We start from the raw sequence: 16,928 nt of genomic DNA, 5'->3' as shown, positions 1-16,928 counted from the left end.
TTGGGTCAATTGTAATTAAAAAATGTATTTTTTTATTTTTTTAGAGCTAGTGTGGTAAGGAATCCATACACCATTTCCAACATACCGTATATACTCGAGTATAAGCCGAGTTTTTCAGCACATTTTTTTAAAAATGTCCCCCTCGGCTTATACTCGAGTCACCTTTTTGCACCTGATCTCCTGGATTTTGGGGATCTGCCGGATGTAGGTCCCCTGGACCCCAAACTTGGCACATATAGCCCCTCTTCCTCTACAAGTGTGCAAAGTTTGTTGTAGGGAGACCTATGGCCGGGGAGCACCGATTTTTGAAAGCTGGGCACCCCTTCCATAGACTCCCATGTTAAATGGTAATTTCTCTGGTCATTTTGGGGACCCGGTACTGGCCGGTCGTAGGTCCCCTGGACCCGGAACTTGGCACACATGTAGCTCCATTTCTCCTCTACAAGTGTGCAAAGTTTGTTGTCTGGGGGACCTATTTTTCAAAGCCGGGGACCCCTTTCATAGACTTCCATGTTAAAAGTCAGTCTAGTCATGGTTACAGTGAGGCATGGGCACAGTGAGGCAAAGTGAGGCACAGTGAGGCATGCAGATGGACACAGTGAGGCATGCAGATGGACACAGTGAGGCATGGGCACAGTGAGGCATGGGCACAGTGAGGCAAAGTGAGGCACAGTGAGGCATGGGAACAGTGAGGCATGGACACAGTGAGGCAAAGTGAGGCACAGTGAGGCATGCATATGGACACAGTGAGGCATGCAGATGGACACAGTGAGGCATGGGCACAGTGAGGCACAGTGAGGCATGCAGATGGACACAGTGAGGCATGCAGATGGACACAGTGAGGCATGGACACAGTGAGGCAAAGTGAGGCACAGTGAGGCATGCAGATGGACACAGTGAGGCATGGGCACAGTGAGGCAAAGTGAGGCTCAGTGAGGCATGCATATGGACTCAGTGAGGCATGCAGATGGACACAGTGAGGCATGGGCACAGTGAGGCATGGGCACAGTGAGGCATGGGCACAGTAAGGCATGGGCACAGTGAGGCACAGTGAGGCATGCAGATGGACACAGTGAGGCATGCAGATGGACACAGTGAGGCATGGGAACAGTGAGGCATGGGCACAGTGAGGCATGGTGAGGCATGCAGATGGACACAGTGAAGCATGGGCACAGTGAGGCAATGTGAGGCATGGTGAGGCATGCAGATGGACACAGTGAGGCATGCAGATTGACACAGTGAGGCATGGGCACAGTGAGGCATGGGCACAGTGAGGCACGGTGAGGCATGCAGATGGACACAGTGAGGCATGGGCACAGTGAGGCAATGTGAGGCACAGTGAGGCATGCATATGGACACCCTAGGCTTATACTCGAGTCAATACGTTTTCCCAGTTATTTGTGGTAAAATTAGGTCCTCAGCTTATACTCGAGTATATACGGTAAGTCAATGGGTGCCAATCATTGTTTTTCCTTTTCAACCACTTCACCCCCAGAAGGATTTGCCCACTTCCTGACCAGGCCATTTTTTGTGATACGGCACTGCATCGCTTTAACTGACAATTGTGCGGTCGTGCGATATTGTACCCAAACAAAACTATCCTCCCCCCCCCCCCCCACCAATAGAGCTTTCTTTTGGGGGAATTTGATCACCTCTGTTGGTTTTTATTTTTTGTGTGTCAAAAAATAAATAAAAAAGCAACAATTTTGAAAAGAAATTTTATTTTTTTCCAAATGTTTTTTAATATATTTAAAGGAGACTGCGAATGTAAAAAAAATGTTTTACGGTGGACCTCCTCTCCGCTTTTAGGGGAGGGGGGGTAAATCTTCCAGGAGGTCAAGTGGATTTCTTATGTGGATTTAAAGGCACAAGACCAGTTCTATATTTTATTATATATGTTATTATATTTGGCTGCAAGAAAAAAAAATAATGAATGTTCTCTGTTTTGAATCCAATAAAGAAAGAACATGTGTACGTTCCCCGTTCCCTCCATGTATTGTTTGCGGGTTGGCGTCTGGGTGGAGCGTTGCATTCTGGGATTCCTGGAAGGGAAAGTTTGAATTGTGTGTTTAATAAGTTATAATCGATGGGATGCGAAGTTCTCGCTCACACTCATTCACTTGTCACGGAGAAAGCAGCAATCTTGTGGCAGCTCTTTAAAAATGGGAGCCCAGATTTATTCCAGATGTGGGCCGGGTCCTAACTGACCAGCAGCTGCTGCGACGCCGCCGACGCCGCGCCGCTCTGTAACCGCCATCGGAGCAACTGTGCAAGCAAACAGGACAAAGCCGTCTCTCCTTTAACCCCTGCATAGCCGCCTGTGAGATGAACCAGAGCTTATACTATTGGAGAATGACAGGTTACGGCGGCGTAACGTATGTGTTGCGGCGTAACGCCGCCTAATTCAAATGGGGATGTTGGGGGCGTGTTTTATTAAAATTTTACTTGACCCTGCGTTTTTGACATTTTTTTTTTAACGGCGCATGCGCCGTCCGTAAAATATCCCAGTGTGCATTGCTCCAAATTACGCCGCAAGGACGTATTGGATTCGACGTGAACGTAAATGACGTAAAGCCGCATTCGCGAACGACTTACGCAAACAACGTAAATAAATTTAGAACTCGGTGCTGGAACGACGGCCATACTTAACATTAGCTACGCCTCATATAGCAGGGGTAACTATACGCCGAAAAAAGCCGAACGTAAACGACGTAAAAAAATGCGCGGGCGGGACGTACGTTTCTGTATTGGCGTATCTAGCTCATTTGCATATTCCTTGCGTAACTATACGGAAGCGCCACCTAGCGGCCAGCGTGATTATGCAGCCTAAGATACGACACTTACACCAGTCGGATCTTAGGGAAATCTATGCGTAACTGATTCTCTGAATCAGGCGCATAGATACGACAGAGCGCACTCAGAGATACGACGGCGTATCAGGAGATACGCCGTTGTATCTCCTATCTGAATCCGACCCAAGGAGCTTACACTCTAAGGTCCCCGATCTCACATACACATACTAAGGCAGTGATGGAGAACCTTGGCACCCCAGATGTTTTGGAACTACATCTCCCATGATGCTCCACTACACTGCAGAGTGCATGAGCATCATGGGAAATGTAGTTTCCAAAACATCTGGGGTGCCAAGGTACTCCATCACTGCCATAGGGAAATTCTGACATTTCTCTCCTACGTGTAAAAATCATAATTTTTTAATTTTTTTTGTGGAAAATTACTCAGAACCCCCCAAACATAGGTTTTTTAACCACTTCAGCCCCGGAAGAAATGGCTGCCCAATGACCGGGCCATTTTTTTGCGATTCAGCACTGCGTCGCTTTAATGGACAATGTGCGCGCAATGTCGTGCAACGTTGCTCCCAAGCCAAATTAACGTCCTTTTTTTTTTTTCACAAATACAGCTTTCTTTTGGTGGTATTTGATCACCTCTGCGTTTTTTATTTTTTTTTGCGATATATAGCGGCGTCCAATAGCGGCTCCTGTTGTTTCAGCCAATCAGGTGACAGGTAACTAGACCTGAGCAACCTGATTGGCTGAGAGGTGGGTCAGTGTTAGGGAAGCGATGTATTCGGTTCCCTAACACAAGACTGAGTAATCAGCGAACGTACAGCAGTGCACCCGCTGTTTACGCTTTTGGAAGCCTATTAGAGTCTATGGCCCAGATTCTCAAAGGGCTTACGACGGCGCAACGCCATGTACGCCGTCGTAAATCCTAATCTGGGCCATCGCATCTATGCGACTGATTCTTAGAATCAGTTACGCATAGATATCCATTAGATCCGGCAGGCGTAAGGCTCTTACGCTGTCGGATCTTAAATGCAATTTTTTTTTTGTCCGCTAGGTGTCGCCTCCGTCGATTTCCCCGTTGAGTATGCAAATTAGCTAGATACGCGAATTCACGAACGTACCCGCGGCCGACGCAGTCAAGTTACAACGTTTACGTTAGGCTTTTCCCGGCGTAAAGTTGCCTCTGGGTATATGAGGCGCAATCAATGTTAAGTATGGCCGTCGTTCCCGCGTCGAAATGTAAGAATTTACGTTGTTTGCGTAAGTCGTCCGTGAATGGGGCTGGACGCCATTTACGTTCACGTCGAAACCAATGACGTCCTTGTGACGTCATTTGGAGCAATGCACCCTGGGATATTTTACGGACGGCGCATGCGCAGTACGTTTGGCGCGGGAACGTTCTTAATTTAAATACTATCCTCCCCCTACCCGCCTAATTTGAATTAGGCAGGCTTGCGCTGGGTGATTTACGCTACGCCGCCGCAACTTTACACGCAAGTGCTTTGTGAATAAAGCACTTGCCTGTAAAACTTGCGGCGGCGTAACGTAAATGAGATACGTTACGCCCCGCACAGTTTTGCGCGATTCTACGAGAATCTGGGCCTATGGCTCTAATCGGGTGCTTCCAACACACCCCCGCCACTGTAATTCAGATGCCCATCGCCCGGGTACATGAATAGAGGGCGGCGACAATAGATAGATTCATGCAATGCATGAATCTATCTATGGTGAGAAAAAGAGTGACAGAGGGGGGGCGGGGGGGCGGCGCTCCTGCGCCCTTTATGGACGCGCCGCCACTGTCACGTTAGAGCTACCCTCATGTTGCTCTATTGAGAGAAGTAGAATTCTTAGCTTGCTTCAGACTTTTCCCATCACAATCCTTGTATAGTGATTTGTAAATTAGAACAAATATGGAAATTGAACCAACTGCTTCTGGTGCCATGGCATAAAAAAAAAAAAAAAAACTGGCGGAGTTAATGAGTTGCGAGCAATTGTGGTCAGGTCTTTTGTGGTGGGAATAAATTGCCCCATAAATGGGGTTCTCGTTTACAAAGAAAACACATTCTTAATACACTCATTAATGCGCGACCCGCTCTAGAAATAGAATTTACTGCCTCATTTACACCCGGGCAAAGCGACCTTGTGTAAATAGCCGTCCTCACCCGGCCTGCAAGTTATCAGCATTTCATGTGGTTTGTAGGCCGAGACCTGCGAGGAATTAACAGACCTTTCTGTGCTCCGTACCTACACTGTATTGTCAAAAGTATTGGGACGCCTGCCTTTACACGCACATGAACTTTAATGACGTCCCAGTCTTAGTCCTGAGGGTTCAATATTGAGTTGGCCCCGCCCTGCGCAGCTATAACAGCTTCAACTCTTCTGGGAAGGCTGTCCACAAGGTTTAGGAGTGTGTCTATGGGAATGTTTGACCGTTCTTCCAGAAGAGCATTTGTGAGGTCAGGCGCTGATGTTGGATGAAAAGGCCTGGCTCACAGTCTCCGCTGTAATTCATCCCAAAGGTGTTCTACCGGGTTGAGGCCAGGACCACCCCAAACTCGCTCATCCATGTCTTTATGGACCTTGCTTTGTGCACTGGTCCAAATCATTTGTTGGAGGGGGGATTATGCTTACCTCCCAACTTTTCAACTTCAGAATGAGGGACAAATGAGCATACCCCCAAACGGAAGTTGTTGAGCGGGAGGGGGGTCCGCGGATCAAAGTTGTTGAGCGGGGGGGGCCGCGGATCAAAATTGTTGAGCGGGGGTCCACGGATCAGAGTTGTTAAACGGGGGGGGTTGCATGGATCAAAGTTTGTGAGCAGGGGGGGGTTCCGCAGATCAAAGTTCTTGAGCGGCGGGGGGGGGGGGGGGCGAATCAAAGTTGCTGAGCGGGGGGGGCCGGGGATCAGAGTTGTTGGAGGGGGGGGTTGCGCGGATCAGAGTTGTTGGGAGGGGGGGGTCCGCGGATCAAAGTTGTTGAGCCGGGGGGGGGGGCGCGAATCAAAGTTGCTGAGCGGGGGGTGTTGCGCGGATCAGAGTTGTTGAGCGCGGGGGGGTGCGCGGATCAGAGTTGTTGAGCCGGGGGGGGGTTTATCGCGGGCCCGCGGGATTTGACGGTAATCGCGGGGGGGTGTTGCGGCGAAATCGCGGGACAATAGGACTGCTCGCGGGGCCGCGGGATTTAACGCGAATCGCGGGACATTCCCGCGAAATCCGGGATGGTTGGGAGGTATGGGATTAGGGTGTGGGGTTGTTTTTCAGGGGTTGGTGCTTGGCCCCTTAGTTCCAGTCAAGGGAACTCTTAAGGCGTCAGGTTACCAAGACATTTTGGACAATTTCATGCTCCCAACTTTGTGGGAACAGTTTGGGGATCGGCTACTTCCTGTTCCAACATGACTGAGCACTAGGGTGCCCACGTGTCCCGGGACTGTCCCGCAATTGACATGTCTGTCCTGGGTCCCGGGCACCTTCATTTAGGGACAATGTGGGTTAGAAGCAGAAATAAGTCAGATAGAACACACCTCATTTTCTCAGTGGTATACTCAGGGTTGAACTAGATTAACTTGTGTCTTTTCTCAGCCAGACTAACAATGTAACTGTGTATTTTAGTTGAAGGCAAAACTAAAACCGCCCCCCCCCTATCTAAATTTGTCCCACCTCTTCCTGTTTAAGATCCACCCCTTCATCTATAAACTTCACCTCTTCCACATCTTCCTTTTAGAGCTTCACCTCTTCAGAGGAGGGGGATGAGAGAGAGAAAGTAGAGGGGGTGAGAGAGAGAGGAGGGGGAGAGGGAGGAGGGGGGAGGTGAGAGAAGGGGGGAAGAGGTGTGGTGGGTAGAGAGAGAAAGGAGGCGAGAGAAAGGAGGGGGAGAGGTGGGGGGAGAGAGAGGAGGTGAGAGAAAGGGCAGGGGGAAAGAGGTGTGGGGAGAGAGAGAGGAGGTGAGAGAAAGGGGAGGGGGAAAGACATGGGGGGAGAGAGAGGAGGTGAGAGAAAGAGGAGGGGGGAGGTGGGGGAGAAAGAGGAGGGGGAGGTGGGGGAGAGAGAGAGAAAGGGGAGGGGAAAGAGGTATGGAAGAGAGAGAGGAGGTGAGAGAAAGGGGAGGGGAAAGAGGTGGGGGAGAGAGAGAGGAGGTGAGAGAAAGGGGAGGGGGAAAGAGGTGTGGGGAGAGGGAGAGAGAGGAGGTGAGAGAAAGGAGAGGGGAAAAGAGGTGGGGGGAGAGAGAGGAGGTGAGAGAAAGGGGAGGTGGGGGGAGAGAGAGAGAGAAAGGGGAGGGGAAAGAGGTATGGGAGAGGTAGAGGAGGTGAGAGAAAGAGGAGGGTAAAGAGATGGGGTGAGAGAAAGAGGAGGGTAAAGAGGTGGGGTGAGAGAGGAGGTGAGAGAAAGGGGAGGGGGAAAGAGGTGTGGGGGGAGAGAGAGAGGAGAGAAAGGGGAGGGGAAAAGGTGGGGGAGAAAGAGGAGGTGAGAGAAAGGGGAGGGGAGAAAGTGGGGGGAGAGAGAGAGAAAGGGGAGGGGCAAAGAGGTGGGGGGACAGAGAGAGAGAAGGTGTGAGAAAGGGGAGGGGTGAAAGAGAGAGGGGATGAGAGAGAGAGGAGGTGGGAGAAAGGGGAGGGGGAAAGGTGGAGGAGGTGAGAGAAAGGGGAGGGGGAAAGAGGTGGGGGTGAAAGAGAGAGGGGATGAGAGAGAGAGAGGAGGTGGGAGAAAGGGGAGGGGGAAAGAGGTGGGGATGAAAGAGAGAGGGGATTAGAGAGAGAGGAGGTGGGAGAAAGGGGAGGGGGAAAGAGGTGGGGGTGAAAGAGAGAGGGGATGAGAGAGAGAGGAGGTGGGAGAAAGGGGAGGGGGAAAGAGGTGGGGGTGAAAGAGAGAGGGGATTAGAGAGAGAGGAGGTGGGAGAAAGGGGAGGGGGGAAGGTGGGGGAGAGAGAGGGGAGGGGGAAAGGTGGGGGAGAGAGAGGAGGTGAGAGAAAGGGGAGGGGGAAACAGGTGGGGAAAGAGAGAGAGAGAGGAGGTCAGAGAAACGGGAGGGGGAAACAGGTGGGTGGAGAGAGAGAGGAGGTGAGAGAAAGGGGAGGGCAAAAGGTGGGGAGAGAGAGAGGGTAAATTCATAACAACGCGTAATCTGCTAAAAGCTACACGACAGCCATTCCAAAAAACTAGGAGGAAGAACTAGGAAAGGCAAAATATAAGCAGATTTAATTTTGGATCGAAGACTTGTTATAGCAAGATTTTTTTTATATCAATTTATAATCCCCGCTGCATTCATAAGAACGCGTAATCTGCTAAAAGCTACACGACAGCCATTCCAAAAAAAACGCCCCAGATTATCGACCATGACCAAACACATGTGGATCGTAATCCGAGTAATACACGCGGTTAATTTTGGCACTCGGCTCCGCGCGCGGCTTACGTTTATTTATATTTGCACATTATGAGGGTTTAGAGCGAAGAGCCTCAGCTGCACGTAGAACACACCCGGCCAGTCGTATGATTATTAATTGTAGAGATAGCTGTATAAAACTGACACCTTTCCTGGCTGTGAATCGGCGGGCCCCTCATCGGCCTCGGGCCTGGTTCGGGGTCTGGCGAGACCAGTGCGTGCGTTTTTTTTCTCTGCAAGCCTTCCCTATCGCAAGAAAGCATCATCCCTGATAGGAGCGGCAATTACAACTGCTGAAAGGAGATGGCTTATCTGTGTTTTTTGATGCATTCCACATCGGTTTTTAATTTTGGTAAGATGTCAGCAATCGCGCGTTGACGTATCATAGAGATAAACAAACAGATAAGACTCGTATATCATCTCTGTCTGCTCCAATTAGCAGCAGGGCGAACGGGGACATTGCAGACCCCCATGTACATTTCACTTCTATGAGGTAAGCCTTGAAGTATTGCGGTAATAGATGGGTCTAAATACTGGAATAGAGGGGGGGGGGGGAACGCAGACGCTGCCATACCCCACCAGGAGAGGACGATGCCACATACATGTAACAACAAAGTACAGAATATGTTTCCAGTAAATACTCAGAGAAAGCTCCGCATTCCTCAGCTTGTTATCTATTCTCCAAAAATGATATTTCTTTATCTTAAAGGATATCTCCACTTGTATACACCTTTTTAAAATATTGAGTCAGAGCAGCAAATAAAATGTGTAAAGGAATGGCCCGTGACACCCAGAGACTTCTGAAAGATGTGGGGTACTCCTGTGCCAGCTTCACTAATGACTCTTGGGTCTAGGGTCATCCTATGTCTGATAGGGGCATAGGATGACTGAGAACTGATATCTCGGATTACATGAGATGGGACAATAATGATAATTCATGTTTTGCAGGATATCTTACAAGTTGTTCCTTATGAACAGGTCAATAGACTGTTGAGGTGTTAATTGAGTCGGGCTCCTAAGATGTTCCATTGTCCATTAAAGAATGTGTATGAAGCCCCATTGTGTGATGTTTTGGGGGTGGAGAGTTTCATTGTCCCTGTGCTTACTGAAGCATGCTTGTAACTGTATTAAAACCTGAGAGCTAACCATTAAAGATTCATTCATTTTGGAACCAGTAACAGAGCTCTGTCTCGTTATTTCTGGGGAAAATCCAATGGGTCCTGTCTGCTGGATTGTGGAGTGTCGGATAAGCTGTCGTGGTTGGTGGAATGGAATATCGTAAACGGTGGTGACCGTTCCAAAATGAATTTTCTATTTTGTTTTATCACAGTTGTACAGGTTCCAATGGGCCCAGTTGACAACCTTTAAAAAAGGTGGCCTTATTAAAAAAAAAAAAAAAATTATTTCGGTCCCCATGTACATGTAGTACTTTGTCCCATTTTTGTACTGCCCATCCGAGAACACAGCTAGCAAGGAGATGGCTGCATTGATAGCCAGCGCCTCTCCTTGGCCCCCAAGCACTTGCCTAAGACAAGCATTGGCAAGAGGAATGCAAAAGGCTAGCTAGGTGGTTGGACAGGGCGCAACTAGCAAGGAGATGGCTGCTTTGCTAGCCAGCGCCTATCCTTGGCCCCCAAGCACTTGCCTGAGACAAGCCTTGGCAAGAGGAATGCAGAAGGCTAGCTAGGTGTTTGGACAGGGCGCAACTAGCAAGGAGATGGCTGCTTTGATAGCCAACGTCTATCCTTGGCCCCCAAGCACTTACCTGAGACAAACATTGGCAAGAGGAATGCAGAAGGCTAGCTAGGTGGTTGGACAGGGCGTTCCCTCTTCTCCCACGCCCATCTGAGAAAACAGCTAGCAAAGAGATGGCTGCATTGATAGCCGGCGCCTATCCTTGGATTTAACACTAGCCTGAGACAACCATTGGCAAGTGGAAGGCTAGCTAGGTGGTTGGACAGGATGCCCCTTCTCCCACCAAGGCTGTACAACAACGCAGCTATCAAAGAGATGGCTGCATTGATTGTCAGCGCCTATCCTGGGCTCCAACAATTGCCTGAGACAAGCATTGGCAAGAGGAATGCAGAAGTTTAGCTAGGTGGTTGGACAGGGCACCCCCTCTTCCCCCCATGCCCATCCGAGAAAACAGCTAGCAAAGAGATGGCTGCATTGATAACCGGCGCCTATCCTTGGATTCAACACTAGAATGCAGAAGGCTAGCTAGGTGGTTGGACAGGGTGCAACTACTAAGGAGATGGCTGCTTTGATAGCCAGCGCCTATCCTTGGCCCCCAAGCACTTGCCTGAGACAAGCATTGGCAAGAGGAATGCAGAAGGCTAGCTAGGTGGTTGGACAGGGTGCAACTAGCAAGGAGATGGCTGCTTTGATAGCCAGCGCCTATCCTTGGCCCCCAAGCACTTGCCTGAGACAAGCATTGGCAAGAGGAATGCAGAAGGCTAGCTAGGTGGTTGGACAGGGCGTCCCCTCTTCTCCCACGCCCATCTGAGAAAACAGCTAGCAAAGAGATGGCTGCATTGATATCCGGCGCCTATCCTTGGATTTAACACTAGCCTGAGACCAGCATTGGCAAGAGGAGGGCAAAAGGCTAGCTAGGTGGTTGGACAGGATGTCCCTTCTTCCCACATGGCTGTCCAACAACACAGCTAGCAAAGAGATGGCTGTATTGATAGCCAGAACCTATCCTTGGCTCCAAGCACTTGCCTTAGACAAGCATTGGCAAGAAGAATGCAGAAGGTTAGCCAGGTGGTTGGACAGGATGTCCCTTCTTCCCACATGGCTGTCCAACAACACAGCTAGCAAAGAGATGGCTGTATTGATAGCCAGAACCTATCCTTGGCTCCAAGCACTTGCCTTAGACAAGCATTGGCAAGAAGAATGCAGAAGGTTAGCCAGGTGGTCGGACAGGATGTCCCCTCTTCCCCCACGCCTTTCCAACAATGCAGTTAGCAAACAGATGGCTGCTTTGATAGCCAGCACCTATCCATGGCTCCCAGGAGTTGCCTGAAACAAGCATTGGCAAGAGGAAGGCTAGCCATGTAGGAGGCTAGCCAGGTGATTGGACAGGATGCCGCCTCCTCCCGCAAGGCTGTCTGGTTGGACAGGGCGCCCCCTCTTACCCTACGCCCATCCAAGAAAACAGCTAGCAAAGAGATGGCTGCATTGTTAGCCGGCGCCTATGCTTGGATTCAACACTAGCCTGAGACCAACATTGGCAAGAGGAAGGCAGAAGGCTAGCTAGGTGGTTGGACAGGATGCCCCTTCTTCTACCCATGGTTGTCCAACAACATGGCTAGCAAAGAGATGGCTGTATTGATAGCCAGTGCCTATTCTTGGCTCCCAGGAGTTGCCTGAAAAAAAGCATTGGCAAGAGGAAGGCTAGCCATGTAGGAGGCTAGCCAGGTGGTTGGACAGGATGCCTCCGCCTCCCTCCCAAGGCTGTCCAACAATGTAGCTATCAAAGAGATGGCTGTATTGATAGTCAGCACCTAACCTTGGCTCCAACACTTGCTGTATACAGCCCACTTCCTGTTTCTTGTCTGGTCATTAGCCTAAGCTTATAACCTCATGCACAGCTCTCACTCTTGTGAGTTTGCCAGGAAGGGAGGGGGGGGAGTCATAAGAGGGCCAATGAGAGCTGCGGAGCCTAAGGCGTGCCTCTGTGTGTCTGTGTAAATTCAGGAAGTGAACAGGCAGCAGCTTCAGCTGCCCACAGTTAAAATGGCTGCAGCCAGCTTCAGTGGAGGGAGATTTCTGCAGCATATTTGTCAAGTACAGAATATATAAAATAATATACAAAGTGGTTGAAGGGAAGCTTCAGAATGGCAAATATGATTTTATTACAAATTACTGTATATGAGCAGACTACAGTTGCTCTTTAATTAAAAAAAAAATAAAAAACTGAAATAAAACTAAGGCAGCCACCAAATCTAAGGGCTGTAAGCTGCAACATATTGCATTTTTGTTCTTGCTTTTTTGTTTTTCTTTAAAGTCACCCCCCTTTTTTTTTTGGTAGTCTCATGTTGGTGCGTTTGCCATGCAGAGGGCGAGCGGCGTGTTTTCCTGCGTTCTTCAGCTAGACTAATTAATCCCATGACCTCACCGCTGTGAATCTGTACATCCTGAACGCTGACCTCACTCTCTGAGCGGTGCCAGCAGTCTGTGCCGGTGCCAGTGGGTAGTATTATCTCACCTTAAATAGCTTTTCATTGCAGGTCTTCAGCGGCAAATGTTTTATTTATGTTCCATGTAAAGTACTCTGGGCGACTCCCTATTCATTAAAAATTTCCTTTTTTTTTTGTGATTTCTTTAAACATTTTTTTTTTTTAGTAGACAACCAGATCATGGAGGCTTAGTTACGAGACAATGGGGGGGTGGTGTGTGAGTGCCTGCCAACCGGGTGTGTGTGGGTGCCTGCCAACCGGGGGTGTGTGTGGGTGCCTGGCAACCGGGGGTGGTGTGTGAGTGCCTGCCAACCGGGGGTGTGTGGGTGCCTGGCAACCGGGGGTGTGTGGGTGCCTGGCAACCCGGGTTGGGTGATAAATGGTTGCTAGGGAAATGATGTATGTGGTTACTAGTCAGCCGGTGTATATGTGGTTACCCAGCAACATCCCCACCTCTCAACATTCTTAAATCCGCGCAGGGCGATGATGGGTGGGGCCCCCACGGGGATCGATTTATCCAATATGAATGTGAATTCTTATAAAAATAGGGCCGTGTGCTGCACAGAAGAAAATTTGGGCACACTTAATGGTACATAGAGGTGTCTTTTGGTTATAGAAGGTTTGCTATAGCGACCCAGTGTTTTATTTTGATGAATTCAAGTGTTACTAAATCCAGTAATATGAAAATAGTTCATCTTGTTTTTACATTAAAATACTGCCACTATATACCTTTTTGGATGATCTGTATACCATGTGTGACAGGAAGTCAGGTAAATCTGTGGGTGTTGTCACAGACGGGACATACATTTCTGCCTTGTTAGACAATACACCAATTGTTATTAGGCGTCGGCTGCGAGAAATAGCCAGGAAAGGTTGGAGGGCGTTGGAAGACTTCAGCTGTTCAGAATGAGGCAATTAAGGCCTCTATAAGTAGTCCAGAGGATTACCACTGAATTGCTGCATGCTGAGGCTTTCTGAGTGAAAGAGAGCAGCAGTACTGAGAGTCTTCTGAGAAGGTAAGGAGAGGATTGATTTTTCTGTGTGATAAAAATCAAAAGACTATTGTTTTTCTGCTGTATGACCAGCAGTGTCTACCCAGCAGTAGGCTGTGCCAGACTCCATAGATAGGTTCCTGTGTGGAAGGTAGACGCCCAAAGTGGCCAGGGTTTATTTTATGTTTGATTTTGTTTATGCTGTTTGGATGCTTGCACTTGTTTCCAGCAAGATGGAAGAATAAACCAAAATCTTTGTTTTCAACCGTCTTCGACTGCCTGTCTGTATAAAATCATTGTGTGGTGAACCCATCCAGGGGGTCACACACCCCGCTACCAAGCTAACCCCTTACACATGGTTACATGATAAACTGCAGAGTTTCTCCAGTGCTGAGAGTTCAGGTAGGAGGAGATTTCCACAACAGCCTGTATACACTCCCACATGTGTGATGTCAGTATTATTCATGTGACCTGGCTAGCTCTGAGAACAAGTAAGTGTTCTCTCCAGCGTAAAAGACACAACTGAGCATGTGCAGGTCGGCTACTCTGCCTGTGTTAGCTGGCCTTCCCTAGATAGACAGTGCAGGAGAGGGAGGATCTGTGAATACAGGATAAAACAGCCTTTTTACACAATGTCAGTTCTAGTACATTTCAGTTCGAGAAAAACAAGCAGAACATGCTGCATTTTTCCTGCACTTGACTGCACTGTAAAACGCACTGGAATGCGTCAAAAAACGCGCCTTTTTTGTGCTGTGAACCAGGCCTTAAATTTCTCAAAAATGCACCGGACCCCAGTACAGTGGGGAAAAAAACATCCTGAATGCACCCGGAAATGCATCAAAAATGCACCGGAACGTGGCAAAAACACATTAAAAACGCACATGCAGAAACACATCCGGAACATAGCCGGAGCGCGTTTTTGTGGTGTGAACCAGCCCTTAAAGGATCAGGAATAAGCATGTGCATTTGCCAAGCAACCACATTATGTGGCATGCATTGCCAAGCAGTCCAACTCTGCTTTGCCACTACAAGTGTGGGTGGCTGGGAGCCTAAAGACCTAGCTACGGGCCAGATAAAATCCCCACAGGCATACCTCATCCCAACTGTCCCTGATTTCCAGGGACTGTCCCTAGTTTAGAGCAATGTCCCTCTGTCCCTCATTGTCCCTCATTTAGATCTGATCTATATAGATGTATATAAAATGCACTTTGTATCTTTCAAAAAGTGTTTCCCAGTGCTAAACCTTTCATCCAAATCCTAACCTACTGCATTTGTAAATTTGAAAAGCCAATTTAAAGGAAGAGTGGTGGTAAAAAAAGCCCTTGTGGGTTTAACCAATCTTTTTTTGGGGGGTCAGTTCTCCTTTAAGGGGGTGTGGCAGGGGGGGTGTCCTATTTCTTCATGCTTCTGCTAGTACAGGGATATGCAATTAGCGGACCTCCAGCTGTTGCAGAACTACAATTCCCATGAGGCATAGCAAGACTCTGACAACCACAAGCATGACACCCAGAGGCATGATGGGACTTGTAGTTTTGCAACAGCTGGAGGTCCGCTAATTGCATATCCCTGTGCTAGTAGGTGTCCCTTATTCCCATCTCAAAAAGTTGGGAGGTTTGCCCACAGGTTGTAGTTTGGAGACCCCAGCCCTAATGCAATTGGATGTTCCCCGGATCAGCAATCTCTGACACCCTTTGCAGAATTTCATAAGAACCAAAATTCAACATTCTGGGATGTCGGTAAAAAAGCTAGGGAAGGCCGGCAGCTGGGTCTGCTCATCACACTTGTACATTGATTCCTTTACTTGGCCAGATTCTTAGAAGTCTTGACCGTCATCCATTACTCTTCCTGTCCCAGTATGGATGTTGTCCAGGGGGCTGGATGAGGTTTTACTGTTTGGCCAGGACCCATCTAATCGGGAAAATCTGCAGTCACATTACAGGGCACTCTTGCAGCTCTACAACATAATAAAGAGGGGCATTCGGAATGCAGTTGGCATCTTCTGAATGATCTTTTTTTATTCAGTATTAGTAATCGTAATCGAGTGCAGTTTTGTAATTTCTTGCTCCATGTTGTATCGTTCCTGTCCATTAGGGTGACCACGTGTCCCGCATTTTGCAGGTCTGTCCCGGGCACCTTCATTTCAGGACAATACAGTGTCCAGGAATGAAACTGACACAGCCACCCCCCGGGCCAATCTGATGCCCCATAAAAGGCCGCCACATCACCGCTTTACTCACCGACAGTACTTGTCCTGGCCGGGAATGCCTGGAGGAGCACAATCCCCGCCCCCTGCTTGTGATTGGAGAAATCATAAATCCCGCCTCTTGTGTCCAATCACTGTGCAGTGATTTGTTACAGCACAAGCTGATTTTTGGGAAGGGGGGGTGTCCCTGAATGGTAGTTTGGAAATGTGGTCACCCTACTGTCCACCTATCTTTACACTACTACTACTACTATTCCTTTATTTGTCTTTTAAAATTTCCAAATGCAGCAATTTAGAAATCAGATGAAAGGTTTAGCTCTGGGAAACACTTTTTGAAAAATAAAAAGTGCATTTTATATACAACTATAGAGATCAGACCAAAATGAGGGACAAATGATGGGGAAAGAGGGACATTGCTCCAAATCAGGGACAGTCCCCCTCGAAATCAGGGACAGTTAGGAGCTATGCCTACGTCATACTCCTACTTTACTATATGACATATGTATTCATTGCACGTCACTTTATGTATTAGTAGATCCCTGAGAACGTTGCTTTCTTCCTCATTTCATTGTTTTGCTGCCTCGTGTGTATTTGTCCTGTTTTGTGCTGCCCCCTACTGGCTGACTTGCAGTCTGCTTACCTTGTATTATTTTTTAGGGATGAATTTGAGGAGGACGGTTACTGCCAGCCGTACCGAGGCATCGCCTGCGCCCGCTTCATCGGAAACCGCACCATTTACATGGAGTCTTTGCACATGCAGGGAGAGATCGAGAACCAAATTACAGGTACGTCATTCTCTCCGCATTCTGCAGTCTGCATTCTTGATGCTCATTGGTCTTTCTATTACTATTATTATTACTAGTACTATTATTATTATTTTCTATTATGATTATTATTATTATTATTATTATTATTATTATTATTATTATTTTCTATTACTATTATTATTATTATTATTATTATTGTCATTACTATTTATTATTATTACTAGTACTATTATTATTATTTTCTATTATGATTATTATTATTATTATTATTATTATTATTATTATTATTTTCTATTACTATTATTATTATTATTATTATTATTATTATTATTATTATTATTATTGTCATTATTATTATTATTATTATTATTGTCATTATTATTATTATTATTTTCTATTATTATTATTATTATTATTATTATTATTATTATTATTATTTTCTATTATTATTTACTATTATTATTATTATTATTATTATTATTATTTACTATTATTATTATTATTATTATTGTTATTATTATTATTATTATGTTCTATTATTATTTTCTATTATTATTATTATTATTATTATTATTATTATTATTATTATTATTATTTTCTATTACT

The 16,928-nt window shown here is 47.3% G+C and overlaps 1 protein-coding gene across 1 annotated transcript in view; it reads left to right on the top strand.

The window, feature by feature from the left end:
• ROR1 (receptor tyrosine kinase like orphan receptor 1) overlaps positions 1-16,928 on the top strand; it is a 340,836-nt gene that overhangs the window by 303,806 nt on the left and 20,102 nt on the right. Inside the window, exon 5 of the mRNA XM_040360774.1 lies at positions 16,213-16,340. Coding sequence (XP_040216708.1) covers positions 16,213-16,340 — 128 coding nt within the window. The remainder of the gene's footprint in view (positions 1-16,212; positions 16,341-16,928) is intronic.

This window comes from Rana temporaria, chromosome 7 (genome assembly GCF_905171775.1).
Source record: "Rana temporaria chromosome 7, aRanTem1.1, whole genome shotgun sequence".
Taxonomy (NCBI): domain Eukaryota; kingdom Metazoa; phylum Chordata; class Amphibia; order Anura; family Ranidae; genus Rana; species Rana temporaria.
This window is presented reverse-complemented; position numbering and strand designations above follow the sequence as displayed.